At 40.4% G+C, this 19,233-nt stretch overlaps 1 protein-coding gene across 8 annotated transcripts in view; it reads left to right on the top strand.

Annotated features, from left to right (window-relative positions):
- NCOA7 (nuclear receptor coactivator 7) overlaps window positions 1–19,233 on the top strand; it is an 83,524-nt gene that overhangs the window by 61,794 nt on the left and 2,497 nt on the right. For 5 of the 8 annotated variants that reach the window (XM_062632374.1, XM_062632373.1, XM_062632375.1 and 2 more), the window contains 8 exons: window positions 568–752; window positions 2,127–3,193; window positions 4,572–4,740; window positions 11,774–11,921; window positions 16,099–16,224; window positions 16,700–16,852; window positions 17,399–17,494; window positions 18,543–18,616. In XM_062632374.1, the coding sequence (XP_062488358.1) occupies window positions 568–752; window positions 2,127–3,193; window positions 4,572–4,740; window positions 11,774–11,921; window positions 16,099–16,224; window positions 16,700–16,852; window positions 17,399–17,494; window positions 18,543–18,616 (2,018 nt within the window). Of the gene's footprint in view, window positions 1–567; window positions 753–2,126; window positions 3,194–4,571; window positions 4,741–11,773; window positions 11,922–13,261; window positions 13,511–16,098; window positions 16,225–16,699; window positions 16,853–17,398; window positions 17,495–18,542; window positions 18,617–19,233 lie in introns of those variants that run through there. The other 3 variants (XM_062632377.1, XM_062632379.1, XM_062632380.1) reach the window with 3 other exon arrangements.

Genomic DNA, 19,233 nt, shown 5'->3' with positions numbered 1-19,233 from the left:
TAGAAGCTGCTTCTGAATTAGGGAGAAACTGTTTCATATCAGGTCCTTATATATAGAAGTGCTTTTCATGTAGGGAGAGCACATCAAGGAGGCCTATAAAATAGCTTGGCATAGGAAGTAGTAACCTTGACTTTTCCGTGAGTAAAACTGCCTTCAAGTGTGCTGATTGCATCTAAATTCATATATCAAATGAAGGTGGCTGTATCTAGAATAAAATGGTACTTTTTTATTATTAATATTCTATTTTATTTTATTTAATCCACTAATATGTTTTGTCTGAGATTGATTACAGTCTGCAGCTTCAGCCTGTAGAAGCCAGCACTGGAAGTTGAACAGTTCAGGTGTTCTTTCTTATCAGCCAGGAACTGGCATGTTACTAAGCAATTATTTCCTTGCTCTCCATACAATGTCTAGTTTGATTTAAAATGTTTTGGTAGCAAACACTGCATGATGGTATATGAAGAGGTAGGAGAGAGGTTTTTCTTTTTAGGATAGTAATGTAACATCCAATACCAAATGATAAGTGAAGTACATGTAATGTGCTAACTCTTCCTTCTCCTATTTTAGGGTGTAGTCGGAGGAGTCATGATAGTAACTCCAAACAATATCATGTTTGATCCACATAAGTCTGATCCTCTGGTAATTGAGAATGGCTGTGAAGAATACGGGCTCATCTGCCCCATGGAGGAGGTTGTCTCAATTGCTCTCTACAATGACATCTCTCACATGAAGATTAAAGATGCATTGCCATCGTAAGGAGTGTTCTTCCCTGAACTTAAGTTTACAGATTTTCAGTAAGGGTCATGCATAAAGAGGGGGTACAGGGAGGTAACAGAAGGAAAGTGTTTTGATGCAGCAGAATAAAATAAATCAGGGGAGGAAAGTGCCAGCAAAGGAATGATTCACTTGTGTTGTTCTTAGACTTGCCTTTTAGAACACTTCAGTGGCATTAAAGAAAAATGGGTCGTGAATGTGACAACCAGTGTGCAAAGGAGATGAATAAAATGCAGTAATTAAAAGCATTGATGGCTTGCCATCATTGGGCTCTTGGACCATCTCAGTTTGGACCATTTGTTGTGTTACCAGGGCTGTTCTGAGAGGAATATTTAAAACTTTTGAAGATAATAGCCACCTTACCTCCATCTTCAGGACTTTGAGAAATACCTGTCTGTGGAATATTTCCACTTCAGAACCAGAAACACATTGATAGTTACCATTTATAATACATAATAGACTTTCTGGGGTGGACTGCTTTTATTATGCATAGTCTAGGTACTGCTTATGTATTTGTTGTAAGCAAGGTTTGTCACTGTAGGCAACACTTGTTTGATCAGTGAAATTCATCTACTTCTGTCCATTTTCTCATTTCAAGAAAAACATTCCAGGTATTTGTTACACGCATTACTAGAGTGTTTAGTACCCTCTTAGTAACCTTTAAGTGATGAGAATCTTGTATTCTCATTCACCTCAGACTTCTTAGTGGCAATGAAGAGTTCAAGTTGTATGCTGTTAAGTTTTAAAGAATTTTCCATTCTGAAATGTTTTATGGTTGTCCTGCTTTAAAAACAGGTCTTTGGGGAAGTCTGCATTCAAACACTACATTTGAGTGCTAGAGAAAAAAATAAAAGGAAGAAACTCCAACTCCTTTGCCTGTTACTCTTTTGCACTAAACATGTTCAAATGGTATACAGCTTATCTGTGATTTGCTTTCTTCTAAAAAATATATTTGTGCTGACTAGGGAAGCATGGGTGGTGTGGGAAATAACTATATTAATATTGTTATGAGTTAAATCCCAGCAGCTGAATACATGTCCTGTGATTTTTCAGTTACTGAAGTTCTGATGACTTGCACATTGTTATTACATGTGTACCATTTCTTCACCCATGTGGCATATTCTGCCAAATGGCTTACTCCTTTTATTTTGGTATTATCCTTTTTGCATTTTTCTCCATTTTCTTTCAAGTCACTTATTTTCACTGATGTATATTTATTTTGGAGAAATTTTTTATTGCGTTTCAGAGCTTCAGTTAAGTTGGTATATTATTTAGTTTTTCTTTTCCGATTTTTTTTTCTGTTTCCATTTTGCTTTTAACATCATATGTACATCCGTCATTTTCCCTGACAGTGACATACCAAAGGATCTTTGTCCTCTGTACAGGCCTGGAGAATGGGAAGACCTATCTTCTGAGAAAGACATCAATCCTTTCAGCAAATTCAAATCCCTTAGCAAGGAAAAGAGGCAGCAGAATGGGGATCCATCCATTGCTTTGGGTGCCAAACAGATAAAGCCTTCAGATAAGGAGAAGTCTGCTGATTTTGAAGTTCTTCAGTCATCTGAGAGTACAAGCTCAATCAAGTCGAAGTCACTGAATTTTTCCAACAACATCACTGCCACTGAACGTTTGGAAAGGTTTGCTTTGGATCCATGTGCAAAGGAACCTTCTGGGGAAAAAAATGCTTCAGATATCAAAACCAAAGAAAAATCCCTTTTGGGAGAAGGAGAGGATGACTTCATTGAGCTGGAAAAGACGTCATCTCATGTGGATAGAGGGTTGGACAAGAAAGTCTCAGTAATGGAAAGCTTGCTGGCTGACCCCAGGGACTTGGGGAGAACTAAGCAGCAGGTAACCATACACACTACAGAAGGCCAGGAGCAATTGACAGTTGATTCCTTGGAAAAAAAGGACAGTGTTGAACCTAAAGCTGACTTAGACTTAGAGCTGTGTGAAAAGCAAGATGTTATTCCAGAAGTAAACAAATGTGTCAGTTCCCCAACAGGTAAGGTGGAGACTGCATTGGACACTAAGAAAGAGCTAGAGAAAGATAAACTTATTGAATTTTACCTCAATAAGGATGGGAATGGGTCTCAGTCATCTGAAGACTTACACAAGGCTGAAATCCAGAAAGGTGAAAACAATAAAGCAGTTGGCATAGACCTTACACTTAGCTGTTCAAAGTCCCAAGCTAATGAAGTCCATACAGTTAAAAGTATGGAGCTTGATTCCTGCTGTGTTGAAAGGAAAGCACCTTCATTAGAAAGCAGCTCAGCAGCAGCAGAGCAGAAGGATCTGAAAGAGTCTGTGGACTCTTCATTAGTACCAGCTATAGACAAGACCTGTCAAGAAACACAGTTAGACAATCAATCAGAAATCAGACTGTGGCTGCTGCAGAAAATTCAAGTGCCAATTGAAGGTAGGTCTCTGGTTATCATTGTTTCCTCTGAGACTTGGACAGCATTATGACGGTAACTTTTGAACTGATAGCCTTCTGCTCTGAAGTTCCTGTTTCTGTAATACCTGCTTCTTTTTTCTTTGACTCTTGCATATTTTATTTTTAATTATCTGCTATTTAGAGGGAAAACAACCCTTTTGAATACTCTAAAGTTCTAGTTTGAGAAGTAGCTTGTGAGTATTTTCCATATTCAGTGATCTGTGGTTATATAATTTACCTCTGTTTACTGGCTTTAAGGAGAAAATGTCATTCAGTTACATTACTGGCAGGGACATTTCATAGCCTAGGAATTGTCACTCTGTATTGGTAAGTTTTATTGCTTCAGTGAATTCTGTCAGTTAATATCTGATAGTATCTGAAGTAGCAGTGTGTTGCTGTTATGGGGTGTACCAAAGTATTCTTGACACTAATTGCATCTGTGTAGTGTCTTTCATGCTATGGAAACCCTTAAAGAAGTGATAAATAGGAATATATGTAGAGTCTTACTGCCTGATCATTTTGTCCTAATTGTTTTTTGGATTATAATAAATAAAATTCAGGCTGTTACTGGAAAGCATAAACAAAATAAGGTCTTGGTTTAGGTAATGTGTACACATATTGCTATTTCTGCTGCAGCCTGGTGCCTCTAAACACTAGTCACTAGTCCATCCTGGAGCACTGATGCTCCTCTCCTGGTAGTTTAATGAACCAGTGGACATAACCCTCGATTCATATCAGCTGATGTGGGATAATTAGAATGGAAGTCTTAATTTTAAAATCAGTTGTTCTTAAAATTACTTTCCTGTTTTTTTGAAGAGTGTATATCTTGCTAAGTTGTGTTTGGTGATAGTTCCCTGTGTGTGTGGGGGGGAAAGGCTGTATGCGTACACCTAAAATGAAGGAGGCAACTTCAGTATAATTGAGGCTATTGTTTAAGAAGCAATTGTTTGTTGCACTAGCTGTCTAAGGAACTTAGAGCTGATCAGGCTTTGTGTGCATGTGTGCAGGGTTACCCTTCAAGTTGAAGGGTTTCCTGAGCCCAGTCAAACACTTGCCTGCTTTGTGTGCCATTTGCACTCAGCCTGGTCGTTTTACTGTTATGATTTATCATATGCTATTCTGTACATAGTTGCACAGCTGAGAAGAATACAGGCTGTGAAGAAATTGAGATGGACAGTTTAGGATGAGCAAGGATTTATTAAACCACTTTTGCTACTGAATGACGTATCAGGTGTAATTCTGTGTATGGTGCCTCTGAGTATTCCTTTGCGCAAGATTATTAGTCTTTGTGATAATGTTTTATCATCTGCAGTATTTGTACTTGCCTGTAAACAGCCCGTTTCTTCTGTCTCTTATTTAGATATGCTTCCTTCAAAAGAGGAGAAGAGCAAGACTCCTCCAATGTTTCTGTGCATTAAAGTAGGCAAGCCTATGAGAAAGTCCTTTGCATCTCAGAGCACCACTATGTCTCAACAGTACAGCAAAAAGATAAAGCAACCAGAGTACTGGTTTGCTGTTCCTCGGGAAAGGTAAGCTGGAGTGCCTAGCACAAGAATGTGTTTGTCTCTTAGTTTTGTTTTTTTTTTTTTTTTAAATGTGTAGTGCTTCCTAGAATTGAATCTGACTTTTCCTACATGGTCCAAGGTGTGAAATGAAGCAAGGATGCTAAGATGAGGGGAGGGCTACCCTCATTTCATTGTATACCGGCGATAAAGCAGTATTTGTTGCTGGTTTAATATGGCTCCCAGTGGGGAGGAAGAAAGGATCAGGTGCCACTTGGAAGATGAAAAGAGGGGTATATGTGCAGCTAGCATACAATAAAAGCACTGAGGGGTAATCTGGGTTTCGGCTGTAGTCTGAGAAGGGAGGGAAAGGGAAAAGGGGGAGTAGTGGCAAGAGAGGCAAGGAATCCATTAGGGTGCCAGTCCTAAAACAATTGTTATTTCGTATGAGCAAAGGGCATCATCTGGAAAAGGGAAACACTCCCAGCTGAATGGGTGTGGCTGTGTCTGCCTTCAGGCCCATAAAAAAAAGGCACCTTCTTTCACAATAAAATCCATTAACATTTTATGTGCCTGTAGGTGTTTATAAATGCCTAAATAGTACTATAACAACAGCAACAACAAAGAGATTTATGTGATTTTTTACACATAAATCACATGAGAATTTTCGCTGGCAGTGAGGAATCAAATCCTTGGTCCCTCTGTTCCTAAAAGGCAGCTAAAGCAATTTTCTAGTGTTGATGAACCAAAACAGGGAAATCAGTGATCACACTCCTGGTAAATTAAATTCCAGGAAGGAAGAAATCTGAACTGGAGATCCAGCTCAGAGGTGTCTCTTTTAAGATTCAGTAACTTTTTTTAATAGTTTTCCAGAATATTTAATTTTATTTTCAAATTTGTAGCATGTGTGTTGATTTAAGTGTTTATTTCCTGTATTTTAGAAATTAGTGTTTTGAACAGACCAGCAGGGAGGAGGACACAGGGAGGAGGAGAAGAAATTAAATCCAGCTGGAATGTGGCCATTGGGAGTGTAGCTGAAGATAGCTTTTGTTTTGCTTGCTATCTGCTGAACCAGTCCTTGGCTCCTTGGGGATTGCAAAAGGGCAGGTTCAGAAAATTCTAGGTTGAAGTGTGAGTAAATACTTAAAGGAGTTGGAGTGATGCTGTAACATAACACAAGGTCAGTTTATTGCTTTGGAATAGTGTATCTAATGTTGAATAAAGCTGCTGAGCTGAAGAAAGATTGTCTCTGATCATTGCTCTATCTGTTAAGCTTCTTACCACAAACTTGGAAAGAGACTTCTCAACTTGTTTTTACATGGGCAGAAATTTTCTGAATAGTGAGGGGACCCAACCCATATATAAACTGCGATATTGATTGGTTTTCAGTTTTTAGAATGTGAAAAAAGTAATTCCTGCAGTGGGATGTTTCAGCAGTGCTTGGCCATGCTGACTGAGAGGCCAGATCTTTGATGTCCTGGCTGCTGTTCAGATCATGATCAAAATTAGTGGTGAATGTAGCATGGAGTTGGGTCATTTTGATGCTATTCATGCACACCTGTCTTAACACCACAGGGGTGCATAAAAAATCATGTAGAACTTGGGACAAAAATTAAAAGCGAGACTCACTCCTTCATATTAATGCAAGACATGTCTTTGCTTAACAAGTCAGTGTCTTCACCAAACACTCTGATGCCTTCCCAAACCAAAATGCATAGTTTCCTACCTGCCTGTGATGTTCTTGCACTGGTATTGCATAGTACAAAATTATCAGTGTTGCATCTTGACTGTGCCATGGACAGTAGAGCATTTGGGATTGATTTGCAATGCATTTTTGATACAATTTATCAGAATAATTTACTAAGTTTAAAAAAATCTGTAATGCAATTTATATTTATGTATGAAAATAACAGGATTACTATTCTTGTCTCATTGCCTGTAAAGCAGCATAAATGAAACACATTTTGTCCAGTGCAGTCATGGTAGCTTGTGAAGCATCTTAACCTTTCATTATAATTAGAAGAAACCCCTAAACCACACACAAACAAATCCCCCCAAAACAAAACCCAAAACCAACCAAAAAACCAAAACCAAACCTGGGCTGTGATTGTGAAGAAATTGGTGTGCATGTCTGTAACCACTGTGTAAGTTAAATCTTCTTTTGTTTCATATTTAATTACAGTTACATTTTTCCATGATCTCTTAGTGTTTCTGTCATCAGTTGTGAAAATGGCTCTATTTTGAGCCTGGGCTCTGTAGCCCACTGCTCCCAGCAGAGCTGTTCTTGCAGACTGCTACTGCTTTCCTGGCCTCGGCAGGCTGCAGGATGGCTGCACTTGGGTGGAGATGTACTTGCGTGGAAGCCTCTGGAAACATTATTAATACTGAGATTAGGGTGATAATCTAGAAAAGCTGCCAGTAAGTCTTATCTGCCTTTTGCGGCTGTTGTAGGTCATCTCTCTTCCTACATGCCTTCCCGGGTGCTGAGTGTCCAGGCATGCATGGCCCCATGACCTGCACAGCACAGCTGAGTTAATCAGTGACTAATGAGCTGCTTTGAGCTGCCTGCTTGATCACAGTGGTGCTCACCTGAGCACGTAATGGGGGTGGTGGGCATCTGGAGCTGCCTTATATACAGATTACTGTGTGTAGGGCAGCTTCGTGTCAGGTTCAGTGGAGCAGAGAGGATGCTAATAGGTTGATTCTTTTGCTGAGAAGTTTTGCAATGGGAATAGCTTATAGTATTAGAAGGTAAGTCTGTGCGTGCTCTTACTGTGTGGATTTACATTTAAATGGTCTGTAGATTTTCCACCCTAGTGTATTTTGAGTGGTAGTAGATCAGTAATTATGTCACAGATGTGGCCTCAAGGTCTTGCAGAAGTAAATGCCTTACACTAGGGACAGAGATAATAATGTAGAATTTCTTTGTTTATAAGGGTATGCCCTAACAAATAATTTCCTCATTTTAGCATTGACTAGTTCTCAGTCAAGAAGTAAATCTCATTGATTATCTATAATACAAATTTGGCAGATGGGTTTGGTTTATGAATATATAATTTGCATCAATGTTGATATAAAAGATACTGCACCAAGTTCATGCTGCTGAGAGGGCATCTGCTTTTTAGGAAGTTTATTTTTTGAGAGAAGGCAGATTTTCAATGAGGAAAAGTAGCAGGGGTTGCTTCTCTTTTTCAGTCTTTGCTTCCTGCCCCAGTGATACTTTGGGGGTTTTGGTTTGTTGGTTGGTTTGGGGTATTGGGTGAGTTTTGGTTTATTTTTGTTACTGTTCCTGTGGGTTTCCTTTTGAGGAGCAAGTTGTTGCTTGGTTGTGACTCCTGTTAGTATCTAGTGTGTAACACCCTGTAGTTGATAGGGTTGAAGCTGAGATCTGGAACAACTTGGAGCACAGCTAGCTGGAGTGAATACCTGTGTGATGCTTCCATGCACTTAGGTAGGACTTTGCATAAAGGGACAATAACTAAGATTGTCCTGGGGCAGAAGCATCAGTCTTCCATACTTCTGTTAATGGAATGGAATAGGTAGCATAAAGCTTAGACTCCTTTTGAATTAGCCTCTTACAAACAGAGTACTCGTGGAATCCTGATAAATAAGGTATCTAACTATACAGGTGAAACCTATGAAAACCCGTTTGTATCTATAGCTTAATATATTACAGTGAGGGCTCATACAAGTTTGGTTAAGCTCATATATGCATTATGAGGGCTTATGATACCTTAACCTTCTTAAGATCCATGAATGATCATCATCTAGTCAGACATGTTTGTAACAAAGTCGTAGGACTCCTGATTTAATTCCTGTTTCTAGGCCAGGAGCTGTGTTTGGACATTGAGCCTTTGTATATTTATCACAGGACGCACACAACCCCACTCCCCACCCCCCTGACACAAATGTAAAGTGGCACACCCCCACCCCCCTGACTTGTGACTGACCTGGAGATGAAAACTGGTTTGCCTCTTCCCTCCAAGAAGTCAGATATTGTTGCTCATCAACAGAAATGGTTGTGGTGATGATGTCAGTTTGGGACCTCCTAAATTAAAGTCTTTCAGAAGAATAAGAATTTACTATTTCCCCTCAAGAATCAACTGTAACTTGACAAAAGTTGTCTCGTGTACTTTATCAATAATTGTTTTTGCTCTTTTCAATGCACTATATACCTACTTTAATTTTCCTGGCTTCCAGTCCCTGGTTTTGGTTGTATCTGTATTATTTCCTGTTACTGTAGGCTATTACAGGGTATTGCTTCTGTAAGCTATTACAGGGTATTGCTCCTGTAAGCTAAACAATTCTTTTTGCCTCTTGCTGTATGCCAGTTGGGTTTGCATCTCTAAGCTGAAGATGATGAGATGACTTGGGAATGGTGCACCAGAGATGGGCAGAGTGTTCCAGCAGTGGTCACCAAAGTGTCAGCCACCAAACTGAACACAATCTCATTCCTTCCCCTGAATGTTACCTTCTTGGTACATTCAGGAATTGCACTAAGTATTGTCATCAGCATGCTGGTGCAGAGCTCCTGCTCTGAAATTCAGAGCTGTTATCCCACGTCTTGAGGGTCTTCCTGCCAAGGGTAGAGTCCCATCCTGCAAGAACAGCCTCTGCTCAGTGTTCTTCAGTGTGTGCTCCTCTGTTTGGATATGTTCACACACACAACTGATTGTGCCCAGTTTACTAAGCAATGCAGTGGAATAAATACTCCTCAAAATCAGTGTTACGCTGATTTTATCACTTTGTTGTCATGATATTTATGTCATGTTTTTTACTCTCCAAAATTAGTTTTCTACTGAATGTATATCATTCACTATAAACCTTTTTTTTTTTTCTCTATTTGTTTTGTGGCATCTGTGTGTGTGGTAGCTGTGAACATTTTTGTGAGCATATTCACTTTCCTTTTAATTTGGCTACAGCTGGAGGGGGAATCTCTCTTGAATCAGTTCTCCATTTTTCGATTTGTATCTCGTAGGTTGCTTTTTGTGTTTTCTTTTTATTTTAAAAAGTTTTCTATTACCATCTTTTCATCTTGACTGCTTTATTTCTGGAGTGATTAACTGTAAGTGTCTGAAGTTGTTCCTTTCCAAGTACTTTTTGTTTTACTGATGTTCCTCTGTTAGTGAATGACACACTAATAAACTTAATCACCAAAACAACTATTGAGTTCTAGGTTAAGTTTCCTCACAGCTGTCAAGTTGACTGTAAGAGAGTTCCTCAAGCAGTGGGCTTTCAATTTAAAAATTGTCTCCAATTTTTTCCATTTCGTAGCTTGAAAACACCACCATAGCATAATGTTACAATTTTATTAACAGAGCAGGGATGCTCTGCATCCCCTTTGAGAATGACCTCACTTCTGCAGTCACCTATTTCTCATTTTATGCTGCTGCTTTGTAAAGCTGGAGGGTCTGGATTTATTTAGCATCTGTCTGTTGTAGAGGAAAACTTAGTTATGGACTGCTTAAATAAACTGAGCATATGCAGGTCAGTGGGACCTGCCAGGAAATATTCTGAGTGTACAGAGGAAGTTGGTTGATGTTATTGCAAGGCTGCTTTCTATCATCTTTTGAAAGGTTATGATCACTGGGAGATGTCCTTAATAATTGGAGAGACAAATGCTGCAACCATCTTCAGAAAAATTGAGGAGGCTCTGGGGGCACAGGGCAGTCAACTTCACCTCAGTCCTTGGAAGATCATGAAGCAAGTCCTTTTCCAAGCACATGGAGGGCAAGAAGTGATCCGGAACAGCTAGAGAAGATTTACCAAAGGAAAATCATTTTCCTATGAGCCAAATAATTTTTCTATTTAAGATGGCCAGTTCTGTGAACAAGGAGAGAGCAGAGGATTGGTGTTTTACTATGACCTTAGTAAGGCTTTCAACACAATCGCTCATAATATCCTTAGAGCCAAATTGGAAAGATTTGACTTAGACAGGTAGACTGCCAAGTGGATGAAAAACTGACTGGACCACTGGGCTCAAAGGGTTGATAGCTAGTCTGAGTGGCAGCCAGGTGCAAGTGGTATTTCTTGAGGACTGATACTTTTTAATGCCTTCATCAGTGACATGGACATAGTGACAAGACTGCACCGTTGTCATTTTGGGGGATGCCAGCAAATATGGGGAGTGTTCATACATTGGAGGGCAGGGCTGCTGTTCTGGGGGACATCAACAAGGTGGAATGGGCTGACAGAAGCATCAGGAAGTTCAGAAAAGGCAAATGCCAGCTTGTGCACCTGGAATGGAGCAGAGCATCTGGTGAATAATGAGAAAAATCCAGTGTCACACATATTTACTGTCTTTCTATCTGCCCTCTTTAGTTGGGGTTCGATTTTTTTTTTTTTTTTTTTTTCTGGCATTTCAACTTCTTGTGCAGTAGATTGTATTCCTAGTTGAAATTGCATGTGTTCTTTTTAATTTTAATATACTACATAAATTCCTTCTGCAGAGATTGTTTCACTGTTATGGATGCTGTCAAAGAACACCTCATGAAAGACAATTATAGAGAGCTGACTACATTTACGGAAGTGCATACACTGCTGGTACTATATCATTAGCAAAGCTGTCAGTAACTGCTCTTTTTCATAATGCTAACAGAATGAAGAATTGTTTTGTGGTTAGTCTGTCTAACTTCTAGAAATGTGGTGTAGGCTACTGGTGATATGGCTTATTTTATGCAGGAGGTCAAACTAAATAAGTGAAGTGAGTTTTAATGGACTTGGCTTTTGTGAGTATGACCTAATACCAATCAGTTTGACTTCTTAATACAAATTGTATGGGGCTGGACAAGCCACTCGGTTTTACCATGATGCTTTGGCTGTGTGTATAGCAAAGGGGGAAGAAAAATACATTGTGGAGTGAAAGTAGAGAAACCTTGAAGTGCTTTAGGCTGCCAGGTGGAAGGAGCTGTTCCATTTTGTGGTGTATGAGGGTGGAAGTCCACAGGTATCCCGTTTGTATAGTTGTCCCTTCTTTTGTCATTGGGCAAAACTTCTGTACTACATGATAGTGCGTGTTCATGGACCACTGAACAACAGTTGTCTCCTCTTTTCTTTATAGGGTGGATCACCTGTACACATTTTTTGTTCAGTGGTCACCAGAAATATATGGGAAAGATGCCAAAGAGCAAGGTTTTGTTGTGGTAGAAAAGGAGGAGCTTGATATGATAGACAATTTCTTCAGTGAACCCACTACTAAAAGCTGGGAGGTGAGTGCTTTCTGCCTTTACATGAAGCATGTGCATATCAAGTGTGCATCCTCTAAGAATCTAGGCAATTGTTCTTTTGATGATGTTTATGGCATTTATAATGCTTGCTGCTTCCATCTAGAAGTCTCCTCAATGCTTCTGTCTCACAAATGTACTTGTATTCCTTCAGACTTCCTTTCTTCTCTCCTGAGAAATAGCAGGCAAATAACTGGGAGCTCTCTGGGATCAAACCAGCTGGAATTGTGTAAATGTTTTGGTTGTGTGATGTTCACCTTCTGCAAAACTATACAGGTGTTATGTTGTCAGTGTTGCTGAATTCATGCTTACATGTGCTACAAGCAAAATCTCAAAAATGTATATGTACACATAAACACCAACGCAGAGATCTATGTGCTGGTTGGAATGGATTGGTATGTGGCGATGTGCCAGACCCTTGCTTCTCAGGTGCACACAGCAATACCATTTGAATGTTGGTTGTAGGATGGATAAATTTTATCCTTGGACTTCGGCTTTTTCATATGGGGGCTTTTGCAATCTGTTTTAACTAGTTGGCAGGCCTATGTTTATCTGTCTGTCTCTTGAGCATACAAAGCCTAGTTTCTAAGGCAAATAAGCTTGCACACATTTTTTTAATGATTGCTTCTGAATGCTGAAGCACTAGCTGTGCTAAGGATTATGGGATAAATTTAAAAAAGAAAAGGTAAATCCCAAAGTGGGAATTCTCTTGATGATGAATTAAAAAAAAGTCTTAAACATAAACTTCTTTTTAAGGTTCTACTACCTTTTCTTTTTTTTTTTTTTTTTTTTTTTTTTAGAATTTCTGTCTTCAAGGTGTGTTGTCCCATTCAAAAACAGAGCTTGGGAGTGGGGCTTGTCATTTAAAATGTAGCAGCATCACCTCTAATCCTAAGTAGATGTTATTTTACAGTTCTGTATTTTCTTAATGCTGGTGTTTTGTGAACTGCAAGATGGAAAAAATGAGTCTTCCTTGTTGGGCACAGAGCTGAGTGTAGTCATATACTGCACTTCCTTGTTTTGCTCAGAGCTGCATGCAGTCATATACTGCACTAGATTTCACTGTTCCGGTCTTAATTTCATTCCACTTTCTTAAAGCCAAAATGAAAGCTAGTGTTCAAAAGAACAGAGCTGGGAGAATTCTAGGCACCCTGGGAGCTTGTCTCTCATTGTTTTATTCAAATATGTGTTGGGAGAAGTATTTTATGGAAACTGCTTCTAAAGGCGTGTCTCTTTTATTTGTGAGATATTCAGGCTTTACAAATTTAAAGTAGGTCCTGCTAGGAAATCCTTATCAAAGTCCAAATTTGGGCATGCTTACTGTGGAAGTTTCATTCTTCCTTGCGGGGAAACAGAAAGTGTGATTGTAGACAAGCATATAAGCAGTTTTATCACAGTGTGCCATTGGCAGTAGCCATCTGTCATGCTTGTGGGCAAGAGCTCTTACCATTAGAGCAGGGAAGTGTAGTGGATACTGCAAAATAACCTGTTAGATGATTAAACGGAAACAAATGCCTTTGAATATTCAAATTTTTTACTATGCCAGACCTGACCAGGAGGAACCTTTTGTGGAGGTATGTTGAACTGTGTCCCTGTTTGAACAGCCTGGATCTGTTATAGCACTTCTGCCCTAGTAAAAAGTGTGTTTTGTACTGAGATGAATTTTAACAGGGTATTCCCACCCCAGGTAGCTTGCTTTCTCAGTCCCATAAAATCTTTAAAGGATTTTGTAGATTCAGTTTCTGTAGTAGTTGATTTTTTTATTTTTTATTTTTTTAATCTGTCTCTCATTTTGTGTAGCCTGTAAATACCTGATCTTGCAGGTACCTCTTTTTGCAGTTTTTGACTCTGAACTTCATTCAAATGTGTGTTTCGGTTACGGGCTGAGCAGGTACCCATGCAGTGAAGAGGGGGACTTGACTGTCTTTGGAGTCAATTTCTATTCACAGCTCCGTTAATACATTTCCTGTGGTTGCCTGTGTCTGTAAGTTTCGTTGTATTTTGCTACAGATACCTATTGCTGGTTCATTTACTGTACTACTTCACCACTAGCACCGTTCCCCCTGGGGTAAACTATTCCTAGAAAATAAACTTTGAAAGCTGGATACTTTTAATTTAAGAAGAAAAAAGGTGATCATTAACCAAAAAAAAATAAAATAAAATAAAATAATGGCCTGGGAGATGAGGTGGGAAGGCAGGCCATTCAGGAGGCAGAAAAAGAACAAGGATAAAACCAGAAAGACCATTTTCCTTTAACAGTTTGTTGCTTTTAAAAAAAAAAAAAAATTAATTTTGCAGTGCAAACTTTCCTGAAATTGGCCATGGGAAAATTTTCCAGCACAGGATTTTCTGCAGTCCTCAGAAGACCCAGGACTAGATCCCGCTGAGCCTGGGCTGGAGGAGCAGGATGCAGCTATACAGCTCTTGCAGTATCACTGGCAGGAATACCTGTCCTGCCTTGGGTGTACAGGGGCACCTAACAACATCGCTTTTGGAGGCTGGAGTTTGTCCTGTGGTCCTGCCCTCTTCTCTTTTCCTAACCTCACAGTGTGTGTTGGGGTGCCAGTGCGTGGGTCCTGCTTGGGGCAGCTGCAGACACATCTTGAGGTTCCTGCTGCAAGATAAGACCTGTGGTGGTATGCTCATGGAAGGATGACAGTTTAAGGTTTCCTGTTTGGTTTGTATTTAGGCCTCCTTGTTTCACCTTTTCTTTCTCCTCAGCCCCATCTCTGAGCTCTTGCTGTTGCTTCTTGCTTGCTTGGTGACACCAAGCCCCAGGTAAAGACCTGCTGTCGAGCACAGTGGGCCTCATTTCACCTCCCACTGCTGTGCAGAGCTGAGGCTCCTATCACTCACTAAGCACCCCGAGCTGCTGCACTGGAGCATCTTTCCGGCTGTGCCAGGTGATTCTGTCTGCCAGCCAGGAGGCTGAGTACCCCAGCAGCAGTTTGTTGGAAGCCACAACACCCAGACTGCTGCCATTGAGGGGTGAGGCAGCTCCCTCCCCTCTGCAGTCAGCTCTGGGCATCGTGGATGCTTCCAGCCTGGGATCTCCTGCCCCATGCCATGTTTGGGCTCCTGAATGCTGCCTGTGCCACACGTGGTTCAGACTTTGACCCCTGTCTCTCTCGGCACCTTATAGGCTGCCAAGTTCTTTTATAGACAATCTTTAAATGTATGGACTCGCATCATCATTTTGTACGCAGCTTTATGGGAAAAGGTAGTGTGGCTTACCTGTAGTTGCTGGAGAGAAGGCCGTGCTTTGTTTTAAAGTATTAAATGTAAACCTGATGTTGGAAATACTTGTATGGACTCACCTTTTAAAATACTACAGTGAAGTATGAAGTCTTTATGACGTCTTAGGCAAAGGAATAAACAGAAGTTCCCTGAGAGCTGTTTGATCATTCTCAACTAAGAATGTGTTTTATAAAGACCCTGACTCTCAGAATGAGTATTTTCAAGAACTTATGTAAAGCGGATGCTCAAAATCATCTTACTTAGTACATTTCCTACAAGAAAGAACTCAAAATACCTGTTCAAGTTGATTTACATTTTTACTTCTTTGCTATATTAATTTTGTTTAAATTTGTGAACACAAAACCATGTCTGAGTAAGTAAAGAAAACCAGGAAAAAGCTGCTGTTTAAATAAAAAGTGAAATTTTAAATCTTCTTATGTTCTCATGCATTAGCACCTGAGAAAATAATTGGTGTACTTAACTAGCTGCATGAGAGAAATCAAAGAAGCTTCTGTGTCCTCCTCATTTAGACTTCCGTAAGACATCTAGTTCAGATGTGTGTATCGTGTCTTGGAAGAAGTAGGTGCACTTGATAGCCTTCTGACTGGTACCAGTTATGTCTGAGGCTGAACACATGATGTCACCTTGTTACTACAATGTTTATTAAACCCAAAGAACTCTACAGCTCTGGGAGGTCACCAGGGTGTGAAGAAATTCTGTCCGTGCTGTCTTGAAGACGCCTTCCCAATTAAGATTTTCCCCATTTGGTTAACACTGCCTGCTCTTGATATAATCATCCCATACAGTGGTTTTGCTCCACACAGTGTGACAGCTGGAGTATGTTGTTTAAAGTTAACCTGCTTCAACAGAGGATTGACAGTGTAAGAGCTATGCTTTAGGTTGGACACTTGTTCTTTTGCTTCAGATCATTACTGTAGAAGAAGCCAAACGACGAAAAAGCATTTGCAGTAACTATGAAGAAGAAGATGATGATACTTTGCCTGTCTTAAAGCATCACAGTGCTCTTCTGGAGAATATGCACATAGAGCAGGTATGGCTAGAAACACTTCAAAGTGTCCTTGTTAGCTATGGTGCTGTCCCTGCTAAGTGTGGGACATTCTGCCTCCCGGAGGCAATACCAGTGCTTTTTAAGAGTTTGTAAAGTGCTTAGTATGTTGGAGTGCCATTGTGCAAGGTCCCGTTTGCTGCAGCACTGGCTTACCTGGAAAGCTCAGTATTACGTTTTGCAGCTCTGGAGTTTGATTTGTGTTATTGAGGACTGGCAAGTGTTTCAGTGCTCAGAGAGGGGGTGCTAGTTTTCAAGGCTGTCAAAGGCTATGTGAATGCAGGCAGCTGGGCTCAGAGTACAAGGCCGCATACATGTGGTAACGTGAAGCTGCTGGCATCACCTGTTCCCTTGACAGCTGTATTTTGGTTCAGAGACCCTGCAGAAAGGGATTAGTTTGGGCACCTCCTGTGACCCAGCCTCTTGAATATGTAACCGTTTCCCCCCATTCATTGTCCAGCTTGCCCGGAGCCTGCCCGCGCGAGTGCAGGGATATCCGTGGCGGCTTGTGTACAGTACACTGGAACACGGGACTAGCCTGAAGACTCTGTACCGTAAATCGTCATCTCTGGATAGTCCAGTTCTCCTTGTCATCAAGGATATGGACAACCAGGTAAGGAGTGCTTGTTCTAAGGGATTTGGGCTGAAATGGCAACATTATGAAAAGTGATCAATATGAAGTGCTAGTCATACTGTGAAATGACATCATACATCATACATCAAACATCAAAATAAGGCATTGGTGTTTTGTGTTTTCCACTGCTCAAACTAAACGTACAGGCAGGAAAGTATATGAATACAGTAATAGACATACACATCCCACCAGCTTCATAATTGCTGTGAGTGCTTATTTTAATAGTGCCTATGGCAGTATCTTCTTTAGGTATCTCAGGTAACAAGCTGTAACAAATAATGCCTCTGTGGAGGTCTAGTACTTCAGTAGCTCCTAGAGTTGGCATTCCTGTTGCTGTTGTTGTCATCTGGCTTTTAACTTGCAGGATACAGAAGATTTGCTCCTCTGATGTACTTTACTAGTTGGTTCTCCTAACAGGAAACGCCAGCTCAGTTGTTCTTTAGAAAGTAGTTTGAAATGTTTGGCAATTGTTCTCTCGAATTTTGCACTGTCCTCAAAAGTAGTTTAACCATTTTATTCTGACAGATATTTGGAGCGTATGCTACGCAACCCTTCAGGTTTAGTGACCATTACTATGGTACTGGTGAAACATTCCTCTACACATTCAGTCCACATTTCAAGGTAAGTGGGTGTTCACTTTCCTGAGGAAGATTTTTGGAATCCAGTTCTGAAGCACTTACGAGATTTTTATGAAGACATAAAGCATATTTGAGCTTAGAAGATGTGCCAGCTGTTAATGGCTGCAGTTGATGACTCATTGCTTCAATGCAGCGCTTTATGCAGAAGCAGCTGTAATTATCTGAAGTGCCAAGAGGACAGTCTGGATGGAAGGGCGAGGAGAGGATTTTAAGTGGATTGAAGGGGGAAGCAGGGAGGAGTGAAGAGTGGACTGCCAAAGACTCACCTTACAGAATCATAGATCTGGGAGGTTGTGGAGTCTCCTTCCCTGGAGACATTCAAAGCCCGCCTGGACACATTCCTGTGTAACGTTATCTAGGTGTTCCTGCTCTGGCAGGGGGATTGGACTAGATGATCTTTTGAGGTCCCTTCCAATCTCCAGCATACTGTGATACTGTGATCTGGTTGGGTTGGAAGGGACCTTCGAAGGTCATCTACTCCAACCCCCCTGCAATGAGCAGGATCATCTTCAACCAGATCAGGTTGCCCAGAACCACATCCAGCTTGACCTTGGAAGGCAGTGATATCAAGTATAGGGTATAATTTCACACATGCTTAAGATCACAGTGATGACAAAACAGAGATCAGAGTGCTGCTGAAATACCTCTTAATTTTTCAATAATTAAGAAATTATTGAACGGCTTATGCATTTTTCAGTACTGAACACATTGTTGCTTTTTAACAGAATACATGTTGATTTAGAGATGCAAGCAGAATTTCAAAAAGGATTAATGTGCCTTGTTTATAGTTTTAAATATGTGTGGCAAGGGGCGTTGGAACTAGATGATCTTAAGGTCCTTTCCAACCCTAACTGTTCTATGATTGTTCCTTTACTTTCTACCTATTACCTCTTTCTCTCCCTTTAAGTACAAATAAAATAAAATATGGCCACACCAAAAAATACATGTTAAGAGTTGGTCCCCAGGAGTTCTAGAGTACAACCCTCACAGTCCAAACATAAATTTATTCCCTCTTCTCTCCCCCACCTTAGGTATTCAGATGGAGTGGAGAGAACACCTACTTCATCAATGGAGACACCAGCTCTCTGGAGCTCGGAGGTGGAGGGTGAGCAAATGGTTTTCCAGTTCTGTACCTAACTTTTTAAATGAGAATAGGGACAGTGGTAGTTGCAAGAAAAACTAATCAGTAAAATGGTTGAACTTAACTTTTAGTACACTGTTTAGAGCAGATATCTCACCAGTCTGATTTCTGTTACAAAACCAAAGGAATTTCCATTGCTTAAAGAAAGTGACTGATGTTAGTGAGTAGGGTTTGTTGTGTTTTGGGGTTTTGTAAGAAAAAAAACCCAGATGTTTTGGTAAGATACATGTCTCATTGCTGAAGAGGTTTGTCACTGGAAGATAATCTTTAATAGCAGTTTCGCCATCAGCATTTAAGGTTTCTCATGTGGTCCTTATTAAATTGTTGTTATTCTGTTGATACACAAAGCAAGGATACAGACAGTGCTTAATGACGTCCAGAGTTTCAAAGGTCAGTGGGTATGAAATCAAGGGTTGACTGCAGCTTCACCACAGGACACCTGGGCATTGTTTGCATCAGGAGTGTAGAAACACCCCTCCTCTTTCTCCTAAAGCAGATGGGGCTGAAGAGCTGGGGAAGGGATCCTTGTGTCCACATCCCAGTCTTGGCCATAGCTACAACTGGTGGATTCGAACAGCTGA

Source organism: Pezoporus occidentalis, unplaced genomic scaffold, assembly GCF_034315485.1.
Source record: "Pezoporus occidentalis ecotype Australia unplaced genomic scaffold, CSIRO_AGI_Poc_V1 ctg39, whole genome shotgun sequence".
Classification (NCBI taxonomy): Eukaryota; Metazoa; Chordata; class Aves; order Psittaciformes; family Psittacidae; genus Pezoporus; species Pezoporus occidentalis.
Note: the sequence above shows the minus strand (reverse complement) of the source record. Positions and strands in the feature narration are given on the sequence as shown.